The following is a 24,343-nucleotide window of genomic DNA, read 5'->3' as shown; positions in this document are numbered from 1 at the left end:
ATCACCTGGTATGGTCTTAGTTCTCCTCTGTGGTGCTGAGGTTTTCTTAATCTCCGACAGGAACTTGAGCAAGTCGTCATCATTCAAACGGTCCCCCTCCTGAAGCAAACAGACACACACACACACACACACACACACACACACACACACACATACGCACAACACAACACATGGGCATAAGCACAGAAAACTAATGGGAAGCAAGGACACAAGAAAAATAGCTTCAGATAGCTTCATGGGACATCGGAATACAGGAACACCCCAGTATTCAATCAAGTATCAATATCAGTACAATTAAAAATAAATAAATAAATAAATAATTGCCATAAACTGTAATATCGAGTAGAGTTGTAGATTCGTGACACTTAAGTGCTTAAATACTTAAATACTTGATGTGCATCGTTTTTGGAAATATGACTCATGATATACAGTCTCTAGAGGTGTATGAAGCAACTTTTTCCCACGGTCTAGATTTTAAAAAGCAAACAAAAATCGCAATAAATCGCAATATCAAATTGTCATAATTGAATCACATTGAATCCCAATAAATAAGACTTGACATTTCGAATCAGAACCCAAGTACCATGATAGCATCAAATTGGGAGGTAAGCATGTCGTCGCAGCCCTAAAACCTATCAGTGTTTTACAGTAGTTGTTTCAAAGACAAATCGTGGAAGAGGCATGAACAACGGAGTCCATGCTTTACACTCAAGTGATTTCTGGTGGCATTTTTCCAGAGGTCATGGATGTGCTGAAGAAACCTCTCTGTGTGTGACGGCTGCACAGAGGAATGCGTGACGCAGCATGGTGGATGAAAGAACGAGGCAAGGCTAGGTTTCATCCACATGCTTGTCTGTCTGTCCAACCTCGAAATGTGCGGGTGCACGCTTTATCTCAAGGAAACAAATAGCACTTTTTTCACAAATTGGCGTAGAATGTGGGAATTTCTGTTTGTGTGTGTGTGTGTGTCTGTGTGTGTGTGTGTGTGTGTATTTGTGTGTGAGTGCTGGACCTGTTTGAAGATAGTGGGGATGGTGATGATAGCTGGTTTGAAGGAAGAAATATTACAAAGCTGATCATCTATGGTGCTGTAACGTTCAGAGTTCCTCCTGGGAAGCTGGGCTCTCCTGTCCATGCTGCTGGATTTACCTTTTACAGCCAAACGGGTGAAAGGTCACAGGGTCAAATGATACGCACACACACACACACACACACACACACACACACAAATATCTACTGTAGGTGCAGACAATCTAAGAAAAATACAAACACACAAAATCATTGTGCATTCAGTCTCACACACAACCTCACAGAAGGACAGACACAAGGACAGACATATAACTGCAGAACAGGCGAGGACACACACACACACACACACACACACACACACACACACACACCTCCTCTTAGGCTGTCAGAGTCGGTCATGTCGCGGTCCAGCGTCGCACTGTTGATGACGTCCATGACATTAACGGTGGCCCAGGCGAAGGGCATGCGATAGCGGCCCAATCTCTGGCAGAACATCTCTGCCTGGTTTCGCAGCTTCTCTAGCTTGTCCTTGTTCTGGAGGCCCCAAATAAAACCAGATTTAAAAAAAAAAAAAAAAAAAAAATCTTACACAATAAAAAGGATTTTCATCATTTTCAGCACAGCACCAAGTTAACAAACTTCTGCCTGACCCTGAAGACTCATCAGAATGTCACTCAAAAACACTAGGTAACACTTTATTTGGAGTGTCCAATGCTAATATTCAACTTTGTATCAACTTTGTATCGATTTGGTATTAAACTTAACCCTAAACCTGAAAGTTGATACTAAGACAAAAACCAAGTGATAGGGTATTGTTACTATTTTGAGTATTTACACTGGACAGGTTCATATGAAGTTAAGTATCTGATACAAAGTTGATATTTAGTTGAATGTTAACAATGGACAGTCGAAATAAAGTGTGGCCAAATACTGTTCCACAGCAGGTTCAGGAAGGCTTTAATAAAACTAAAACAAAGGAGGGCCACTTGATCCACTTTGAGAGGGGTGAGATTCATGTGTTTTTAATGGCAAACAATTGTTGCCGCACGTTACCTTTGCAGAGTCACTTTCCCTCATGGCCATGTAGGGCTCAGCGCAGTCGCTGATCTCTCCCTGCTGAAGCACCTTTTCTATCTGAAACATAGACAGGAGGCAAAAGTGTCATCACAACAGACTTATAATAAAAAATACAAACTGAGTGTTGGCAGCTAGAAAGTGTGTTTCATCCAATCAACGGAGGGATACAAAGAAGGCATCGCACCAAATATGTGGGTAGCTTTGGAAACAAAACCAGAATTTTTGGAACAGTAAAAGGTTATTTTAGGTGAAAGTTAGAAACAGCTGGTGAAACAATTATAAGTTCTGCCACAAAACTTATCTATGGAAACAGCCTATTTCATCATGCTATACATTTCCTTCAACTGCATCTATGGGTTCGTGTTCTGGCAGGTCATCATTACCTTGATGACCAGGTAGACATCTGGGGAAGGGTAGGTGATGGAGAAGATGGCAGATCTGGCCAGGCTGGAGGGGGCCACATTTGGAGTGTGGGGCTTCAGGAAGTTTTTAAACTGCTCTGGGTTCAGATCGCAGTAGAAGTTCTCAGATATCTGGTAAAAAGACAATAAAGGAAAGTTTACTTTTTAATGTTTGAATAACATCTCTATTCCACATGCACGTATTTGCTGTTAATAGAACATTCTTCTATAATCACATTCAAAGTATAGCAAAATATAAAATGTCTCCCGAGGCGAAATACTTCCATAAAGGAAAACAACACCATCTGAGAAGGATCAAATGAATCAATATTCAAAAGGCTGCATGATGTTATTTAATGAGGTATTTAGTAAGCACATCACCATTGTACCAAAGCTTTTTAACAACAAAAACAAACAAAAAAAAAATCCTGGAATGTTATCTACTCAGTCCAGCTTCTCCACTTGCGTCCCCTGTGACCCCAGGCAAGGAACAGGCCCATATGCCACAGCCTGACCTGCTGTATGTCATGTGATCCTCTCCATTAGAAAGCCATTAACTACTCCCCTTCACTCCACTCAACCCATCAGGCCGCCAGCCAGCCACTTTAAAAATCACACAGCAGAGCAGCCTTTTTGGCAGACAAACTTATCTGAAATGTAACCGTAATTTCAGAAAGTAACACTCCATTCATCATTATCACGGCACACTTCAAAATGCAGTCCAGGATGATCACATTTACATTGTATTTCACACCAGATGCTGTTAGTGGGTCTGACCCAGAACAGTCAAACGCAGCTAGATTGCTACTTCTGTATTTTGCAGTAACCCTGTTAAGTTCAATATGCAACATATTTACAGTTTGGGTGACAGTTCTGAGAGGACCGTTGTGGAGGAGTCCATCGCCGACTGACAAATTACTTTGTACATTTTTAAATGTTGTCACTTCCACTCATAAATATCACTTTGGAGCGCCTGATAAGCGAAGACACGACTGTCATAAATGAGGGCATTATGTTCATCTTTCAGTTTAACAGACCGAACGTGTCAAACTTCTGTAAAACTTGCTGAAACTATGAGATTATACAAGACAGAGAGTCATTTGGGTGACTTCTAAAAGTGCAAGAGTTCACCGAGTTCAAATTCACTACTGGGAATTACAATAACATTCGCTCGAATCAGTCAAACCTCAAACCACTAAATGTGTATTTAATGAGACACAAGGGATCTGATGATGTTACTTCTACAAGAGATTTCTCAGTTTCTCAGTTGTGAGTGACTTTTCGGTGGTAATAAAGACATCTCTTAACTTATTATTCCATAAAATTTATTATTTTTGAGGAACAGTGGTGGACAAGTATCCACGTCCACTCCAAAATCACTGCTTCTCATATGAATTCGATATGGTGGTTCAGCCATAACTAGGGCACTTACTGGGTCAAATCCTGTGTATGTAGCCTACCTTATCTAATGGTCCAGCAGGACATGATTAATAAATACAGAATTATGTGGATTTATATGAACATCTGCTGCAGATTTTACAGATGAAAAAAACAAACATGATGTGAAAAAAAACACATATTGCACATGCAGCAACAAAGTTACTGTGAGCCACAGAGGCAGTAGAAAGGGGTGCAGGAAGAGAGAGAAAGCAGCAGAGATCTGAAATACACAAAGTATGACTGAATAATTTTAAGCAGAAATAGATAAGAATAAATAACTATAGATGCAAAGATAAAGAAAGACAGAGAAAGAGTAAAAGAGGCTACGAAAAAACGAGAAACTTGTGAGTTAGTAGCAAATGTTTCACAGATCAAGTCCCATTAAGCCTAACTGATAAAATAAGCTTGACAGTTTCTCATTCCCTGTGACAGAGACCAATTTCATAGGTCTTTAACAGTCTGACTCTGTCTCTACACAATCTAATAAGTGGGAAGTTGTATTAACCTTCACAAGGACACGGCTAGGTTCAACACATAATAGAATTTTTCGGCTGGAGGAAAATATACTGTGGCAATACGTGACTTCAACTATACTCTCATGTGTTGATGTCAGTGGGAAAGATGACTGAAAATATCCATGACTTACAGTATGTGCTGTAAGTGCTGTACGTGTAACATCCTGCAAACACAGCATTGCGTGACATGGACCATTTTTACTGCTCTGGAACTGTCCAACTTTTGTGAAGCTATCCCGAGGCTGTGTTATAGAGCAGCTTCAGTGTTATAAACCATTATATTGTCCTATTCTACCCACCAGACCATGTTACGGCCATCAGTCCTGTAGCAGAATGGAAAGGCAATCACAAGGCCAGTGGCTAAAACCTATGAGAAAGTGGCTAAAACCTATGAAAAGCATAGGAGAAGGCCAGTGGCTAAAACCATGTCTCATCTGAGAGATCCCTGAGCCCTTAAGTACAAACTAAACCCCTCCAATCTCTTCCCCCAAAAAGCTACCCAGCTGTGCAAATCCACAGCAAACATGCAAATGGCTATAGATCAAAACGCTCGACTGGGGAAGTACAGTACAACATTAGTGTTACAGTATCAAAACACAGCGATCTCCACAGAATATAAATGTCAGTCAGATGAGACCAAACCCCCTGTAGATTACACTGAACTCTCACTGCCACACAGACTGCCAGAGAAACAACGTGGCACACATGACACATAAAAGCCACAAGGAAACAATGCAAATAAATGCCATTGTTACCTTTACATTCTAAAACATCATCTGATTTGCACGGTTTAGGAAAAGTGAGGCTGGTGTGAGTTTGTATTCAGTCAAAGCCGTTATTCTTACCTTCTTCTTCTCTTTCAGGTCATACAAGGCCAGGGTAGCAAACAACGGCTCAATGTCAATCTCAAATCTAGGAAAGGAACAGAGGGAGAAGGAAATTAGACTGTAATTCAATAAGAGCAGGGGAGATAAAGTTTAACTTCAGTACTGAGGTCTTTCCTCGTCATGAAACTGGTGCATTCTATCTTATTCTATTCTATTCTTGTAGAGCATTGTGGTATTGGGAAGTAACAGAATGTGCTGAGTGATGACATAAGTCAACTAAAAGTTGAAGGATAGGAGACAGGGCTGCCAAACCATTGCAGCGAAGAAATGAGCTCAACTAAAACATTTGGCAGTTTTATGGGGTACAAGAGGGAAAAGCGAGATCAACAGTGAAAGCAGAGAAACTGTGTGTGTGTGTGTGTGTGTGTGTGTGCACCAAGAAAAAGACAGAAAGGAAGACAGAGAGACACAGAGACAAAAACACAGAGAGGGAGGGTGGGACCTGAGCCCACAGAAAGTGATGGTCTAGAGAGGAACAACAACCACTGTACAGTCTGACTCCTCACTGCTCTCCCCTCCCACACGGCTCTGTCCCTCAGAGCAACTGCATGCCTTTAGAAACAACCACCCAGAATCTCAGGGTTTAAAGTGACAATCACTTGTAACATTACAAGAATGTGCTGCATTTTAAATGACGAGGAAAAAGGCCACATTTTCATTACAGAAGTGGTTATTACTGAGCATGCTTGTCCTTTCAGTCCAACTCACTGTTGATCCCTTGTGTAACTTATGACTGAGACGGCTGAAATTATACAGCTGTTCCCCCCTCCCCCACCATTAAGCAATTGTATGACATACTTGATGGCCTGGCATCGGATCAGGATGCGGTCTCCGATGTGTTCTTTCGGGCAGTCTGGGATGGGGCGGATCTCTACTGCATCGTCCTGGAACACAATACCAGAGATCACTTTTCAAATCAGACCAGACAAAGTGAGGAGTTGCACTTGGAACGTAAGCAGGATTTCAAAAAAGCTTAACAGGTGTCTATGGTTTGGGGTGAACTGAACAGAAATCAAAACAACATAAAAGATATATAAATACAAAACCACATGCATAACTGGACCCTGTGGAAGGCATGAGCTAAAAAAGTGACGGTGGTGTTTTTATGTCTTTGCCTTCTCAATAAAGGCATTTTATATTTAACTTGGGCATGAACTTGGATTTATGCACTTCCTTGACAGTAAAAGTATGCTATTTTTCACTGTATTGTTTTTAAACTCTTGGCAAAGTTTACATTGAGTGTGAGTTACTTTTTGTCTTATAAGGCACACTGTTATCGTACAGTATCTCTTTTCCTCACCTCATCCACTGGTGGGTAGAGAGCAAACAGTTCAGGGTGTCTGTTCCCCTGTCGTGCCTCATGGTTGAAGCGGTCCAGCTCCTCATGACTACTGAAACACATCAGCCCCTCCACTCTGGGGTCCGGGGTCAAGCACCTCAGGTCAAAGTCAGAGGAGGTCAGCGTCCGGCCACTGTCTTCACTCAACCCCGCCAGAGATGGAGACTTGACCTGCAATAAAAACAAAAAGTGTGGATAGGTGGAGGCGGGCAAGGAGGAAGAGACACTTTTGACTTTTGACATCCTTTAATAAAAACAAAGCACTTGAAAAAAAAAAAAAAACACTACATGTAGCTCCCACCTATAGAGTAAACCATAATAGAGATCACACCTCACAGAAACCCCTTACTCTAGCCACCAATCATGCCTAAAATACACACATGCACATCACAATATGGTGAGAGGTTCTGATGGATGAATGAGATGTGTGAGGTAAAGATGGGATGAGGATGAGTATGAAAGGATGAGTATGATAAGGAGCAGGTAGAGTAAGATAGATGTCCAACGGGATGGTACTAAGAGACAGAACGAATGAATGTGGAGCACGGTAGCGGAGTTCTTCTGCTGTTTTAAAATAATACTGTTTGAATTTGAACAAACAGATGAGAACGCAACACAAATCCTTTTCTGAGCATGTTTAAACCTTCTACCCTGTGGCTTGAATTCAAACACAAATTTGTATTGTCAAAAGCTAAGACAGGATCTAGGGAGAGCCCGCTGTAATTCCTATTCAATGATAAAATGTTGTCATTACAAGACAATTAAATTAACTGAGTGGAGCATCCTCCTCCCATTAGAAAGAAGTCTCTCGGCTGGGCATTGGAGCCATATGGAATTACTCAGACTCAGCTACGGGGCAGCGTATGACCTCTCCACTCTTATCCTCTGTCCTTCTTTGAACCATCCCTTCTGCCACCCCTGTCTCCTCCTTGTCTCTTTCACTCCCTTCATCCATCAATCCCACACCGTGGCTCCTGAACCGTGGGCAAGGACTGACCAAGCCTCCGCCCCTGTGAGGCTTCACTCTGCGCGGCACACAGGATCCAAGGGACCATCACATGATGTTCCCAAGGCTATCGCTGAAGCAGATTGGAGTGTAGAGGACACCCATTAACACTGAATCACAATAGAGCTGTTCTTCCCCTATCTGTCACTCCCTCTCTCTCTCTGGCGCACAGATCATGGGAAACCCACAGCCAGAATAAGGGGTTGTGGTTTGGGTGATTAATCAGAATTGGCACGAAAGGGGCAAGAGGTGGGGGCAGGTCGAGCTAGTTGGTGAATTGGCTGGTTCGCTAGCTGGAGGCTGGAAGTGGGGCAGACAGGGACTTGGATTGGCCAGGATTTCCTGATGCTGGAAGCCACTGTAGGGATTTGGACAGAATGAGACAAAAGAGCTGGAGAGAGGACAGGGAGAAAGGATGGGAACTTGGACAGAAATAATGCTTGGTCAAGGACTGAGGCAGGGAACCTGTAGAGGAAAATAATCTAGTACATTTCTATAGAAAAGAGACCAAAACATTGCAGATCTCAGTGTTTATCAAAGTGGAAGGTAGGGGTGATGGGGGCTGGAGTGCAACGGTAAAGTGGTTCCTCAGTTCCAGCAGTACAGCAGGCTTTAAACATCCCAGCCAGCTACGAGATGAGCCAGGACTTTATAAAAATTGATTCCCAGCCAAAAAAAGTATTTGAAAAAAGACAAAAAAGCAAAAGTACAACCAGTACAACAGTCACCCTGGATCAAACTCCACAAATGGTTAAACAGGAAATTTCTTATGGTGATGAGTGAATAAGATTTTTACATTGGGAATCAGAATGTTCTCCTGTTCTGCTCAGGTTTAAGTTCAATTTTGTGCAAGGCAGGCTGGGTAAACTTGAAAGGGACAATGTTGGAGTGGAGAGAGTGACAGGAATGACAAAACACTGCTGTGTTCACCATTTGAGCATCACCCACCCCTACCACCCACTATTTCCGTTCTCCTTGCACCTCTCCCTCACTTTCCCACTGTGGTTGTTCCCTTGTTTTTCCTCTCAAGCCTTAATCAGTATGGACTACCATACCCTTCTCACTTAAATGTCCTCCTTTCGCAGGAGACACTTTAACCAGTGAGCCATAATAGCCTGACAAATTGCCACTGAAGGGCAAAGCAGGGAGGTATCTTCGCTTGCAGCTCCGCTTAGGAGAAGAAACCTGCATTTTTGCGTTAATATCGTAATCAATACATACATTGAAATCCCACACTCCCCCAAATGATACCTATATATCAAGTCAGGGTTACGTATCAGAGCCTCCAGTTGTCATGTTTTCTTTTAGTTATCCATAATGGAATGCAAGAAACTTGCACAATACAAGACCAGCACACCGGGTGCAGAACAAAAAAGGAGTTCATATAGTGCAGACAAGACGGTACGACAGTAGCCTAAACATAAGTACACTTCAAATACACATTCAAAACCAGAAGAATTGTTCCAGTGTGACAAAACTGCATTCCATGGTGTATGGGAGACTCTGGCTCCAGCTTTAAAAGAAGAGTAAAACAACTCTGATAATTGGATAACAGAAGTTTGTGGCTACTTTTATGATTCAGGCTAAACAAAACACATTGCAGCTGTAGACAGGTAAACCAATTACTACTCCTATCCACAATTAAAGACACTCAGGTTTACATGAATGTGTATTTATAGCTTTGACGCACTGAAGATTTGACAGGTCATTTTAATCCACCTCTCTCAAATCTGGTAATTCACCTCTTTGAAACTTAAAAAGGTGACTGTGTTCGTACGATTAAATGCATGATGGCTGTGTTTGTGTTTCTTACCGGGCTCTGTTTTTTCTCTGGCTGGACGTCTGACTCAAAGGTCTGTTTCTGAAGGAGTTTGTGCAGGCCAGCCCGCTCTGAGTAGGCACCCCAGCCATCCCCCTGACACCTTCAGAGACAGACAGGCACACACACACACACACACAGATACACACACAACAAAAGTCAAACAGCCAGACAGCAATGGACACATTGCAGACACGCCAGACACAACATGCATGGATTCTACTGATACACCTCTGTAAGTCTAATCAAAATAGATAACAGATTTTCCCACCATTTCAATGCAAACAGTAGCACGGTATAAGATAGTGTGAGAGTATGTGTGTGTGTGAGAGAGAGAGAGAACAACCCATGCTTAGTGTTAATCAGGCTCTCTCAGGTCATTTGTTTCCTGTACTGAAAATAAATGCAGTTTGGTGCCACAGGCCCTGTACCTCAAAACTTTCTAGATATATTTCTACACACACACACACAGAGCACATTCTTTCTTATGACTTTTATCACTTTGGATGAGCTGATGAAACTTTGTGCAAGGCCCTGCTATCTTTCCTCAGCACCATTGTGCCCATAATTATAGGAGACAACATCCTATCAGGTGCTACTGTCACACTAAAGCATCACGATTCCCTTAGGGGGTAAATGGACTGCAGCTCTTGCTCATGGAACAATCCATGAACAGTGCCTGTAAGCAAACTCTGGCTCACTGAAAACATCTTGGTTTCCATTTATCCTGTAAAATTAACTTCCAAATTCCATTAGTATATTCTGCTTGGGCCTTATGAAGCCAATGATAAATTGCTAAAGGATCCAAGTGAAAATCTTGAAGTGACAGAGCTGACCAGCAGTCACTGTCCTGGTCACGCTGATCATTTTATTACGCATAATGTGAGACCAGAAGGGATGTAGCTCAGACAAACCACTCTGGGAAACTTTGTGAAGAAGAGTCCAGCATATTAGGACCGTAAAGAAAGTTTGTTTGTGGGTGTTGTTCGATAACTACTGACCTTCTGGAGACCACGAGCCAAGGCTGGGTGTAACTCTGGATACAGTCTCTCACATGGGGATCAAACTCCAGTCTACAAACAGAGGAATGGCATATCAGATATATATATATGTAAACACATACATGTGTAGCAGCACACAGCCAGCCACACACACACACACACACACACACACACTCGCTATATGACTATCATATTTAGAACTTTACATTCCTGTCCTATCATAATCTGTACTGCATGGTTAAGGTGCTGGGCAAGTGAATGCTATGAGGATAACATGCATTGACAGAATAGTTTCACATTGAGTAAAAACGTTCAGACATGCTTGTTATGTCCTGTATGTTGATAGTTGTTCTGCAGCCATAGGTCTGTGGCCCTGACCAAAGATATTTTTTGTGGTTTGGAGAGCTGCTGGTCATGAGGCCTTCTGCAGTGATGATGGCCTTATCAGCTGATCAGCAACTATTTTGCAGTATTTTGCATTTTTTAAGCAGTATTTTGCACAATGACTTATCCATTTTCCCCCTCTGAGTTCCTTGATTCTCTTGTTTGAGGCTTTTTTATTCCCCACAAGTACAGTGTGTGAGTTTTGTGGTGTCTAATGCTGGCCTGTGACCCACCCCTCCTCAGGAACCGAGTGTCGGACGGTGCGACACTGTTTCTCCACCTGCTCCACCTTCAGGTCATCATCAGGAAACTCTCCAAGTTCCTGCATCATTGCTGAGTCTCCACTTCGCAGCTGCGACATCAGGAACTCCTCCAGGTCCAGAGGCTCCACCGCCTCATATGACTGAGGCTGGAAAGTATAGAAGTGGTGGAGAAAGAGAGGAAGGGAGGTTTTGGAGGTTGGAAGAGAAGGAGACATTGAGGGAGGGCAAGAGAGAAGGGATTAGGGGAGAAAGAGAAAAATAAATTATATAAATTCTGGATTCATTTATATCAAGACACAAAGCACAAAATATCTTAGCATGTGGATCAAATGGCAAGGGAAATATTTGCTCAGATGCAGTTTCAGGAGTATCAGTAGAATTCCTATATATATATAATATGTATTATTTGGCCGTTACCAAGACTTCGACCAACAATTGTTTGAAAAGGGTGAGAGAAACCAAAACAAAGACTGGGAGAAAGAATTACAAGCCAAACAGATTAATCATCTTTGACAAACTTTGCAAGTGCTTAGCGAGTTTGCGCAGTCCCTAGACAAATCCAAATATTACAAAGGAGGATGAAGAAACAAGAAAAGAGAGGACGAGAGGAGGGGCCGGACAAGTTGAATCATGACCATTCTCTAATACCTCATACCTGTCGAAGTACAAGAGGCTCAAGCACATACATAAATAGAAAGTGGAACAAACTGGCCTGTATCAGACAGCAAGGCAGTTTTTCTGTAGCTCTATATTTAGTCAGAACCTCTATCAATCCAGTTGCGCTTTTCATAGACCTACATTGCCTCTATTTCCTCTCATGCACAGAAAATCCACAGTCACAGTGGTCCGCAGAGCAGTTCAGAGCCACGGCACATCAAAGCCAAATGAAAGGCTGCAATCACTCCTATACAAAACGGGTTGAAAACCTCACATGCTCCTTTGAATCAGAATATATTGTTAAAACCATCAGTACAGACAATGGAACAAACACCTTTCCACTGGCACACAGAGAGAGAGCTCACTAAACAAGCTTTTCATCATTCGTGGGTGCGCTTAGAAAGAAACAGAACTGATGTGAATCATATAAATCCCTGTTGCAGTGCCCATGTTTATTTCTGTGGGCTGTTCGTGGAATAAAAGAGGAACCTGCATAGAGCAGGTGTTTCTGTAAAAAGTGGCTACAAACTGGGCACACTTCCAATCTGATTACAGTCTACAGGCTGTGGCTGGTGAAGTCTGGGCTATATGGAGCACTGATCTACACTAGAATGGCACACCGAAACTCTGTAGTCTTGATTTTCCAAATGACCAATATAAAAATGAAACTGTCCTCTTGAGGTCTCTCAATATCTCTTGATATATTTACTACTGTAAGAGACAGAAAAACTCCATCAGCCTTTCCAAAAAGAATACTCTGTGTTTTTAATGTCCTACGTATGAAGCATTTGCAGGTAGTGTGTGCAAGAGTGAGGGAGAGAAAAAGTGTGAGAGGCAAAAAGACAGAGCGAAAACAAAATACTGACACACACACTGACAAATAATACACAGGAGGTAGACCTAACTGCTGCGAAAGGATGAGTCACTGCTGCAATGAACTATTGAAGGCAGAGAGAAATTCCATTTGCTCCCAGACATGTTTTTGCACATCATTCTACCCTGGGGGATATTTTTCTCTGCTTGCTCCTCAAGAGGAAATTGCACCATGTGTTAGTATCAATGGTTAGCAGGCAGCACAAGAAGTAAAGAAAAGGAAGACAAGCAAATAATTGTGCAGCCTTGCCATTTCAAATGACAGGCAGGCCTACAGATAAAGCCTCTATAGTCTCTGTGAGGAGGAGGAGTGAATCCGCACAAGTCTCTAAAGTGAAGGTCTTCTCTCTTTGTGTACCTCTCTGATTTTCTCACTCAATGTTTGGACAATCTTCCACAATAAGGGCCTCTTTTTTCCTGTGTTGTGTGGAGGCTAACAGAAACAAATGAATGCAAATCTATGCATGCCTCCGACCAGCACATGTTGCCCGATGGAGTCATGCTGAGAGGAGCCAGCAAATACCTCCTGGCCGTACCAGCAAGACTCTCTGCCAGTTTACTCTTCCACAAGCCAGAGGTGACAATCCCTTTGCAATGTTTTACAAGCAGTGGAGATGGACAATTTTACCCTGACATGGAATCTGGAATCTACAACTATTACAAAAGTCAGTGCAAACATAAATATCAAGAAAAATAAGAAAAGTGTTGTTGACAAAATTCCACATTTACTGTGCCGACAACTGGAATATCAACCGCTGTTACGGCCGCTCTTAAGCCTTCACAGAACATCCATCCATCACAACAACATCCATCCACCATCATCACAGAACAGTATCTGAGAATGAGTAGCAGAAAAAAATATCTTTCCACAACATAGACTAATTTGGCCTGAATCAAGACATTTTAACAAAATCAAGTGCATAACCATTTAAGTACCTCTAAAGCTGCACTAAAAGACAGGTGTTGCTGAATGGAAATTGTAGACTTACCCTGCTGAACAGTGAATGCACAGTAAAAAAGGAAGTATACAAAATGGCGCACTCCGGATATGGGAACCTAGAGTGTCGTGCCTACCGGCGGAGAACTGTTTTCGCTAAAACTCAACCATCGCACCGGGTGCAAGTCCTTTCCAAACTGATCCTCATTGCTAGAACCTGAATCCTTCAGTAGACTTGAGAAAAATGGATCAGTATAATCAATATGACAAGAGGTTTTTCTTGTCTCACAGATGGAAAGGCGGAGTTGAGTCTGACTGCTTAAATGTAAATAATGTTTTGAGATCAGTTTCAGTGTTCAGTGTTCATGCAAACTGTCTTATAGTTTAGAGCCGAGGTGGAGAAACCGCAAGACAGCAAAGGAAATGACATCAGAAAGGCCTCCCTCTATCAACTGGTGTTTCAACAGACAGGAACAGAAACTACAGACACACACACACACACACACACACACACACACACACACACATGCATGCATGCTGCTTGCCCATAAGTGCACATGAATATGTGCATGTACATTCATAGAGCACATGCACACACGCACACACACAGAAAACACAAGCTGCACAATCCAGCACTGCACACAGCCACAAAACAGATGCAGCTTTTCCTCTAATCCCACAATTTGTCTGTTAAACCTACAACAAACAAAACTGATCACTCAATATTCATCATTTAGTCACTAAAAATAGAGAGGGAGAGAGAGAGGGTTAGAGCGAGGGAGAAATTATGATAGTGGAGTGATCACTAGTCAAACGACAAACATCCCTCCCTCATCTAGCTGTGCTGAATAATGGGAAAATATCATTCCAGAGATTATAGTATTAAAGTCCCTCTCCCGCATCCCAAATCCGGCCATATTAAAGATTTGCCCATGTAAGCTACAAGGTAAGCAGGCCCCATCCTGCGCTCATCAGTACCCAAGGCACTGACCCATTTCCCAAGCAGGTTAGAGATTAACCACGCTGCAGGCTACAGGCTGGGGAGGGACGGATGCTCCGACAACTCCTCCTCAACCCCAGTCAGCTGACTAGCTCAGGGATCATCACTGGGAAAATATCAAACGGCTACGGCTCAGTCAGTCATGCACAGATATGTTCGGAGACTTAACGCCTAACAGCTAAACAGGGAGGTATTAGGACAACTTAAAACCACCAGAGAGGGAGAGATGTGAGAAAGAGACAGATAAGAAAAAGCGGGAGGAGAGAGTGACAAATATAAACATGGTACCACAGAGTGCAGAGGGAACAAATCCCTGCAAAGGATTACTGTGCATCATTCTGTCTGCTTGCTAAGGAGAGCGGGAATCACTCTGACTCTCCTCTAGGCGACAGAGGCAAGAAAGCAGCACAAATACTGTTGAATGCCATTGGAAACTACGCGACACAAGGTTTTCCAAAAGCCCGTTAACTCAGGGAAGAGTGTCATTCAAGTTTTTTTTTTTTTTTAAATAACCAAACATATTAAACCATATTTATGTTCATATCTGTTGTATTTTAAATGGGAGAAAGAGGAGCTTAGTGCCAGATTTTTTTTTAAACTCAGTATTTTAAAGAAAAGCAGCTAGTTATGGAGAAGCTACAGCTTGTGTGTGTTTTTTTATTATTCAAATGATAGTCTTAACCAAGATTAGATACCATACTGAGAGTCTCAATGCTAATGACAGTAAAGAATATACTTATACCACCAAGGGATAAACTCACGCATTACAGAAAACTGCACTCAAGTTGGATTAGAGGAAACCAGTGGTAGGAGAAAGAAGTAGTGAGAGCAGGGATGGTGTGTTAATACATAATCACACAGTCGCTTAAGGAAGAGGCACTGTATGTGTGTGTCAGGGTCCATCAGCACAATTAGGCTATCATAGTATTTAATAGGAGTATAGTTGAGGGGAAACACATGTATACAGGCAATAGACTGATAGATACATACATAGATAGACAGACAACATGGACTAATACATGGACAGAAAGACAGTTTTCTATCATCATCCATGAAAATGTGCTATATTTACACATCATTTAAGTAAAAAAGGCCGCCATTGCTTTCATTCCTCATTGAAACTAGCCTGCGCCTACCATTAGTTTCTGCATAAAAATAGAAATATTTATAGAAATAGAAATAATTCCGAGAATTCATTCATCCCAAGCACTCTTAGGGCCCTATATGAACTAGGATCCACACCTAAGTCTTGGGATACAAGTTTGTTGTCGCAGTTTTTTGGACAGTATATGTCAATCTCCTCTACACTGCATACGATACAATAATATATTGCACATTTTATTTTATTTAGAAGGTCTGTACTACTGGGAATCCTTGAGACTGCCTTTTTAGATTGGCTGTATTGGTATGTGTATAATGTACAATAAGTTTTATGTTTTTTGTGGTGAAATCTCAACACTGTTGACAGTATTTTTTTCATATTCATATTTTGTAGTTCAAAAGAAAAACGCTAACTTTGCTAATAAGCTATTTTTATGGTACTTGAGCAGCAACGCAGAGACTTACATTCGCCGAGACAGCTTCCTGGCGATCAATATGACATAGTAATTTCAAAAAGTCAAGGTATGCTTTTGTAGCAGGAAACTCACCACAATGAGGCACGCTGAGGCAGAGGCATTGGAGTTGGTTCGGCTGTGATAAGAGCCATAGTTCCCACTGAAGTGTCGTCTGATCTCTGCAGATGAGTGTCTGCAGCAAAACAAGTAGTGGAAACACAAGTAGATTTAGTAGGTTTTGTGAGACGCAGAGACGCAGAGAATAATAAATAGTTTAACAGGGCATTTTGACTGTGATTGAATAATTATATGCAAAAAAGCATTACAAAATGATTCCATGTGGAGGAAACAGGCCTGCACACCTGAGTTATAAGAAAAAAAGCATCTCCAAACTCTGTAAAACTATAACTTCTGAACCACTCAAGCACCATCCAGACAGGGCATCTTAAATGGGAGACGCAACAGCAATTCCACCATTGTTCAAACTCGCATTAGTGTGAATTCATAGTCCCATTCAAACTTTTGTTTAGCCTCTGCAGAAAGACAACTCTACTTGCTGTGTGCAGCCTTTGTCAAGCTGGCAGCCATACAAACAGTGGAATAAATACAGTGTCCTGATTTAACGGTCAGAGCAAGCAGGAAATCAACCTGACAGAAGAATGGAGTGGCATTCACAAAAACTCATACATTGGGTAGATAAGGATGGTGTGTGTATGTCTGCGTTTGTGTGTGACTCTCTGCAAAAAGAGAGGGAAAGAAACAGGACACTAACAAGAAGAGAGCCAGTGCCCCAATTTGCTGCAGATATCTCATCTCTCTGCAACACCAAACTCATGCACTGTCTATTTCGTTATAATTAATCTACCATATCATTGGCCCCCCACCAAACCCTACACAGTGACCGCTTTATTCTCTGCTGCTCACTGATGAAAGGCTACTTGTTTGCTATTGTGCGTGTAAGCTTCTGTGTGTGTGAGTTGTGTTCGTATTTGTGTGTGTGTGTGTGTATGTGTCTGTGTGTGTCTGTGTGAGACTGTATGTGTCAGAAGCAGTTTATTGTCAAATTGGGCAGAGTTGGAGGGCAAAGATGGGGTAACTAAACGGGAGCCACTTCCCCTGTGGTCAGTCTCTTGCATTCATTAAAATCCCCATGGCTATTGTTTCAGCAGACCTGCTCCTAATTACTGTGTCAAACTGGTAAACACCAACGCAATGCATGCATGTCGGCATGTCAAAACCACAGAAGCTGCTAGAAGAGCTCCGAAGCTTGTGAAATTTGTGGACTGTTTCATGTAAGCGTTGTTACAACTCCTTTAGACTAATATTGTCTAAATTTGTCAATGTTCCACAGAAACACTGCTTTGTCAAAAAAGTTAATTTTTACACAATCAAGCAAAGCTGGTTGGTGATTTCCATGACCACACACTCATTTTTGACATTTTATAATTATCATTTTATCAGGGCTTTACTGAGGAATGTGGTATCTACTGCAACTGTGACAGACACACGCATGCTTTGCATAACTCTTTCCCCTCCCACTTGTCAGTCAAGCCGCACGCTGAGTCAAAGCAGTGGCTACTTGCCAGGGAAGGTCAAGGAATGGGTGGGAGAACAGTATACAAATTTACACAAAGAGCAAAGTCCATCAGTTCAGTTCCTTTTTGTTTAACTTGGCAGTCCCACTGATGTTAAAAAAATGTCTTAGAAGAAACACAGACAAAGAGGCAGCATCATGACAAACCTAAGAGTTGCAGAACAGCAAAGAAACAGTGCGTGGACAAAAATGCCATGAAATTGACCTCACGAAGGCTGTTACAACACCAGTGCTGATATGCACAGGTATGCATGGCCACGCTATCAACTTTCCTTCATCACCAGTGGGCTGTGTTATGCAATACTCCAAAGGTCACTCTAAACCTGCAGAGTTCACAACATATTTATTCCTTAAAACGGGTTGATTGCGCCTTGCTCATGGGCACTTGGGCAGTGGTTAGGTTAGTGGGCAGGGGAAAGCACCTTGCATCAGTGTCCCAACACTTGTTTTCCAACTTCCTCTTACCAATGAATATCTAAAATTAATGTGCTGAGTGTTGAACGTGTTGATTTGGTGGCTCCAGACACTCAGCTGATGAAGAGAGAAAAAAAAAAAAACAGAGCAAACAAGTTTGTCTTTTCTTCTCTAGTGGCAGACAGTGGTGGGTGTACTGAGCTTTTACCCAAGGCTATTAAAACTCAGTAAAATCTTCTCATAACTTCACTTCTAAAGAAAAACATGCCATACCCATTATACAGATTGAGCCCATTACCACTCACATATTACCACATTCTGCCAACACAGGCTCTCTATAGCTCGCAGTGCCACTGAAGACAAAGCTCACAGCAAACTTACTGTAAATGCAAAGCCACACTCATACAAAACACACATGCCATGATCCATGTGTATGGGTACGCACACTCACATACACACAAACACACACAAGGCCTGTCTATAAAAAGACTAGGCGGGTAAAACAGTAATCAGCCTTTGCCAGCAGAGCCAAACAGGCGTTATTTTACTACGAGTGGACAAACAGCTTGTCATGACAGACAGCATCTGTCATTCTCTTTAATGGGCCGGTGTCTTAGATTCCTTTGTTACATAAGACCAAAGCTGTTCTTGTCAGGAAGACAAAAAGCAGAGCTTTGGATTTTGGTCATTTCAGGAAACTGTAGCCAAAAGCAGCTCGAGTCTTGTGCCTTGACTAAGCCCTGTGTTTTCTTATTTATTTTTGACTATGACTATGAATGAATGAAGCAGTGAATTATTGTGTTGGATTCATCCAAAAAGAGCAACATAACATATATCTGACGTCACTTAATAACTTCGGTGCTCTTAGCTGAAAGGACAAAAAGGTCAAGAATACTGGTAACTGAAGGTCAAAACTGTTTGAATACAGAGAGTTCAGAAAAACACAGCTACACCACCCTGCTCTAACACAGGGCTGTCCCTGTCTGTAAAAACAGTATGCTATTGAAGTCGAGTGGTTTGGTCTTGAAAGCTCCTTCTGGTGTTTTCTGTGCCCCACCAAGGCAAGGAGGTTCAAGTCTGTGATCTCTGAGAATGGCCATAGTGACATTCCCCTTGAGGCACATTCTTCACCACCGCTCCTCGGGTCTGATGCAGGCTTCTAAAATATAATGTGAGCTGAGCCAACATCAGCAAATCAACAGAGGCTGTAACTCTATTGAGCAATGGATAAGGGGCTCCCTAACTCTCTGAAGTAACAATTCAAGGGAAAGGCTAACATAAGCGATGCTGAAGCAAACTGCAGCCCAGTACTCATCATTTTACTTCCATCTCACTTAGAGAATTATTGTGTGGTTGCAGTTGTTTTCCCAAAAGAACCACAGTCATCTACTGGTATTACAAGATATCAGTCATTCTAATCACAACAACATCTTCGGCATGACAAAGAGCCACTATTGTTACAGCAAAACAAACCAGCTAGTTGATGCTGATGAATACACTTAAAATGATGATGTTGGAGCACTGGTTAAACCTGGTATCTCCTAATTAGCCCCCCAAGAGCACTGAAACAATGTTCCTAATATGCATAAATGTTTGATGGCTCTGAGATCACTGTGGGTCAGCTAAAGAGAGCAGGAAAATACTGTAAAATTTTAAGCATAACATGCCTTTCTTTGGGATTTTCGCAGGAAGCCAAGGCAAGATTGTTCACACTGCATTGCTATTCAGATTCAGAAAGCATCTTCCTGGGATAACAACGAGGCCTGATGACAATAATCGCAAGTTTCCTTTGTTTCTTTCATAACATATAATTAGACTGGCTGATTAACACTGATGAGGATGGCACTCGAAAACAGCTGCAAACAAAGGGAGTGGATGTGAAGAGTGCATTACCACTGAGAGCAGCGCTCCAGCTATAAAATCAGGTCTAATGACAAATTAGTTTCATTTCTTTGTGGAATACATCAAGACTGATTTCTTGACAGCACATTTTATAACCCTTGCTAGCCTGTTTTACATGGCAATATATTCCATCATATCAAAGCCCTCAATGCCTTTACAATGTCTCTATTCCATGCTATAGCCCTATTCCCCTGATTAGTTGATCAGCTTAATTATCAATAACTACTCATTTAGATTTTCTTTGCTGATAAGTTATTTCATTTTTCATATTCTGTAAGGTATTCCATGAAAAGAATATCCCAGGGTTCAAGAGTTATTTTGTATGACTGGACAATAAGGATTTATTTTGAATATATACAATAACATGGGTAAAACGACTTTATTTATCAGTTAACCTAACTTGATTGATGACTGCTGTCAGACATGCTGTGATGCTGTCACACTTCAAGCACTGTAGTGTCATTTACAGTGAAAATAGGATGTTAAAAAGCAGTTAATTATGATACTGTCACGTTCTAATTATATAGCAGCATCCCATTGCCGTGTTTCTTAAACCATGTGCGAGAGCACAAACTGGGATGCTTCTGACTAAAAAAAACATGACTATCTCAGTAAGCTCAGATCCCAAAGTAAGATCACTCCATTTGGGACTGAGATTGAAAAAAAACCAAAGCACCTCTGCCCTATAGGAGAAAAAGCAGTCCGTTCTGCCATGTCAGGCTGTCTATGGCAGGCCTGCACTTGCTGTGTGTGCGTATGGTCTGTTCCTGTCAGCATTTCTGGAATCATTACCCCAGCATTCCTTGACGTATCCGACTCCAAAATTGCAGGATTGCTGCTTCTCACAGCTCCACTTTTGCTATTAGGTCAACCTGTTAGTGAAATCTACACTTCTACCAAGGACAACTTATATATTTATGCCCCGACTCCCAGCAGGCACAGTTCTCACTCAGACAGGCTGTAATTATTATTATCTTCATTATCGAGTCACTCTGCTGGAGGCTGTGTATTAATAGTCTTTAAAAAAAAAAAAACCTACTCCTAAAAGTCTTCTCTCTTACATCTAAACAAACAGGAAAACAGACAGTAGGTAGGTGGGCAGGACAAGAGGGGGAAGGTTGAGCAAAGGGATGCCCCCACTGTGTGTCTTATTCTATCATATGTCTCCAGACTTAATGGGTCTTGGTGCTATCAGTAGCATCACTGCTCAGCTTCCTGTCAGAGGGAGGCACACATAAACACAGCCGTCATTTGGCAAGGCTCAGGTCACATGCTGCTCCGAGGCCTGAAAGAAACTTCAGACGGAAGCAACTCCATGTGGATTCTGAATGCTCTGACCACAAGGCTAGTCATTTATCAAAAGTCTTCTAGGAAGTTGCGTGTCTTTTGTGCAGCTTGTCCACCCCTGTAGCTCAAAGGTCCAGCCACACCCAGGAGGGTTAGCAGATGTCATTAGCCGAAACCCAGAGGAAATCAGATGCAACTCAATCCCCCCCACTTCCCCCCCCACCACTACTCAGAGTATTGAACGACAGAGGCCCCATGTCCACAGCTGTCCTCACACCTGCTGCCATATGCGAGTCTTCACCCACAGTCGCCCTCGCTGCCACAATTTAGCTTTGTGTTGTCCTGCAATATTTACTTTAGCATAATTAATTTCATGGCTGACTCATCACTGCACTTCTCTTTCATCACCATTTCTGACTTTGCTATGAAGAAACAAACATTTCCTGATTTAAAACTGCCATGAAGAAAAAAAAAAAAGCGAAGTGAAACCTAAGCAAGGTTGTGTCCAAAAGGGGCAGGATTTCCTTTGCACTCCATCCTGATAAGGAGATAGAGAGAGGAACTAGACATGAGTTCTTAAAGCACATTTGAGTGCTGTGAAAGACCATGGTAAAAAAGCAGTGTTAACATTTTAAAAAAAATGCTTGAGATATTGCTTTAATTGGTTACTTTTAGGTGGATCTGTGTTTAATTGGTTACATTTGGGAAGGTTCATGTCATTTTTAATCATTAAGAGAGCGACTTAAAGGCTTTACTCACTAAGACATCACAATGAAATAACTTACTGCTACAAATAAGTACATCATCACACACTGGCCAATGATGTTCAAAACTTTACATCCTCTCAGCTCAACCCACAACCTCATGCTAACACAGAAGCAGACATGTCTATTCACTGGCTTATCACTGAGTCCAGACTGGAGCTCAGGATCCTTTACTTACTCTCACAAATTTCCCCTCACTCTTAAACAAGCAGTCTGTACTGTAACTATGTCGTGGATGACAGATTTAAAAACCAATTTAAGATGACAGCATGATGATGACAGCATCAGTGCGTTATGCAAGAAAAAGATTAAATACACAGTAAATCTTATATTCTCATTCGAGTGGTGTAAAAAAACACTACTATTTGGGATGGCATAGTTTGAGTCGGGATCACTGGGGATTAAATGAGTGCCCTTTGCTTTGTTAATTATCTATAATAGGACATGTGAGGGGAAGCAACAATTTGGCTTCCCGTCTTCCTCCATAAATATGCCCAGAAATACGCCCTGTGCCCGCTTATCGCTATCCACTCATACTGAGCTCTCTGGCCAATTCTCACACATCAGATGAAAACAGAGCGAGTGCACTGTCAAACTTCTGTAACATCATGCACAGAGTGTACAACAAGGCAGAAGTGAACCAGCGCCGAGTGAGTCAGAGGCCCGGGAGAAGCTATATCATGCGCACGTGCTGCTGAGCATAGGAAGTATTGGTGTTTGTTTTAATGAGTTGTGCAACATAAGCATGGCACACAATAGGACTCTCATGTACAATACACTTCCTCCACACCTGGCCACGGGCACAGCAGGAACTACCATCACATCCCTCCTCATTTATAGCAGCTCTATTGGGTTATGAGACCTTACACATACACATACACACACACACACACACACACACAGAGAGAGAGAGAGAGAAAGGAAATGATCGTAACACCCTCAATATAGAAACAGCATTTTCCTCATAATGGGGAAATGGCACTGACAAAGACACTACAGAAGAGAGATATAGTCCTGCCAGCTTATTGTATTGAACTCAATGCACTGCCTCTTTTCTTACATACAACAACGCCTCAGGATCAGGATGTAGCCATCCTGTGCTGAATTATGAACCTTAAAGGCTGGAATGCATTCATCTTTATGGTTTACAGCTCATGTCAAGACTACTAGCAATCATCCTTAGAATTAATGTAACACTTTTAAACGCCTGGCTTTCTAGTATCTCATGTTTTGATGGCAAATGGACACAAAAAAACATAAACAATGTGCATGCCATTTCTTAATGATAGGGTAAAGTAGTTGTCCTGAACTCCCGAAGCAATTTTAAAGTTATATTCTTCTCAAAACGGAGTGGCATTCGTCATTCTTTACCACACCATAACAAGGTGTGGTGCCCTGCCTGTCTGCCTTTACCCCTATGCCATAATAAAAAACAGAATGAGCGCCAGACGTGATTTACAGGAACAACTGGAGAAATGGCAAAACGTGGTGGGTCGGCAGCACCAGCGAGCTGCTTTTCTCCTGCTGAAATGAAGCGCACAGAGTGAAGTCCACAGCTCAGGACATTAACATTCACAACGTGCGGCTGCCTGCCTCATAGGAATCCCCTCCAACTCTCATGACAGCTCCGTCCAAACCCGCAGGGAGGTGCCAGGAGTTCACAATCATCCGGTGATGCCCAAACAAATCCGTGCTACCAGCGGAGATCTTTACCTGCTGATTTTCAGAGCGAAAGCCCGTCGGTCTGCGCTCGCCAGGGAAGCCATGCAAGTTGAACTCCGGTTGCGCTCCGGCGCTGGCTCCGGGTGCTTTCTGCGGGCTCACCGCCTCTCCCACACACACACACATATACACACGCACACACACACACACACGCACCGCTAAGACCGCAGCTCAGATGTCATCGCAACACTCATCTTGGCTGTAGCGGCAGCTTCCTGAGTGTAAACTTCCGCATTTGAACCATCCCAGAGAGAGATAGGGAGACACCGGCGGCCGGGTGGGAGGGGATGGGGATGGATGTGGCACACAGACACACGCGCGCGCGCGCGCGCACACACACGCTCACTCGCTGCTAAGATAAGCCCTCGGGTTTGCTTAATAAGCAGTCTGGGTTTTCTATTCTCTCTCTCTCTCTCTCTCTCTCTCTCTCTCTCTCTCTCTCTCTCTGCAGTTTGTTGTGTTGTTCTTAGTCTGTA

At 42.3% G+C, this 24,343-nt stretch overlaps 1 protein-coding gene across 3 annotated transcripts in view; it reads right to left on the bottom strand.

The window, feature by feature from the left end:
• The window catches only part of dock8 (dedicator of cytokinesis 8), a 57,858-nt gene extending 33,729 nt beyond the window's left edge, over positions 1 to 24,129 (bottom strand). For 2 of the 3 annotated variants that reach the window (XM_030059399.1, XM_030059400.1), the window contains exons 1-13: positions 23,859 to 24,129; positions 16,278 to 16,377; positions 11,132 to 11,307; positions 10,515 to 10,586; positions 9,508 to 9,616; positions 6,650 to 6,859; positions 6,148 to 6,233; positions 5,308 to 5,374; positions 2,490 to 2,639; positions 2,083 to 2,163; positions 1,401 to 1,563; positions 1,013 to 1,149; positions 6 to 99 (exon numbers count right to left, since the gene is read on the bottom strand). In XM_030059399.1, the coding sequence (XP_029915259.1) occupies positions 6 to 99; positions 1,013 to 1,149; positions 1,401 to 1,563; positions 2,083 to 2,163; positions 2,490 to 2,639; positions 5,308 to 5,374; positions 6,148 to 6,233; positions 6,650 to 6,859; positions 9,508 to 9,616; positions 10,515 to 10,586; positions 11,132 to 11,307; positions 16,278 to 16,377; positions 23,859 to 23,911 (1,498 nt within the window). In that variant the 5' untranslated portion in view covers positions 23,912 to 24,129. Of the gene's footprint in view, positions 1 to 5; positions 100 to 1,012; positions 1,150 to 1,400; positions 1,564 to 2,082; positions 2,164 to 2,489; positions 2,640 to 5,307; positions 5,375 to 6,147; positions 6,234 to 6,649; positions 6,860 to 9,507; positions 9,617 to 10,514; positions 10,587 to 11,131; positions 11,308 to 13,680; positions 13,888 to 16,277; positions 16,378 to 23,858 lie in introns of those variants that run through there. The other variant, XM_030059401.1, reaches the window with a different exon arrangement.
• Between the last annotated feature and the right edge of the window lie 214 nt (positions 24,130 to 24,343).

Source organism: Myripristis murdjan, chromosome 9 (genome assembly GCF_902150065.1).
Source record: "Myripristis murdjan chromosome 9, fMyrMur1.1, whole genome shotgun sequence".
NCBI classification, from domain to species: Eukaryota; Metazoa; Chordata; class Actinopteri; order Holocentriformes; family Holocentridae; genus Myripristis; species Myripristis murdjan.
This window is presented reverse-complemented; position numbering and strand designations above follow the sequence as displayed.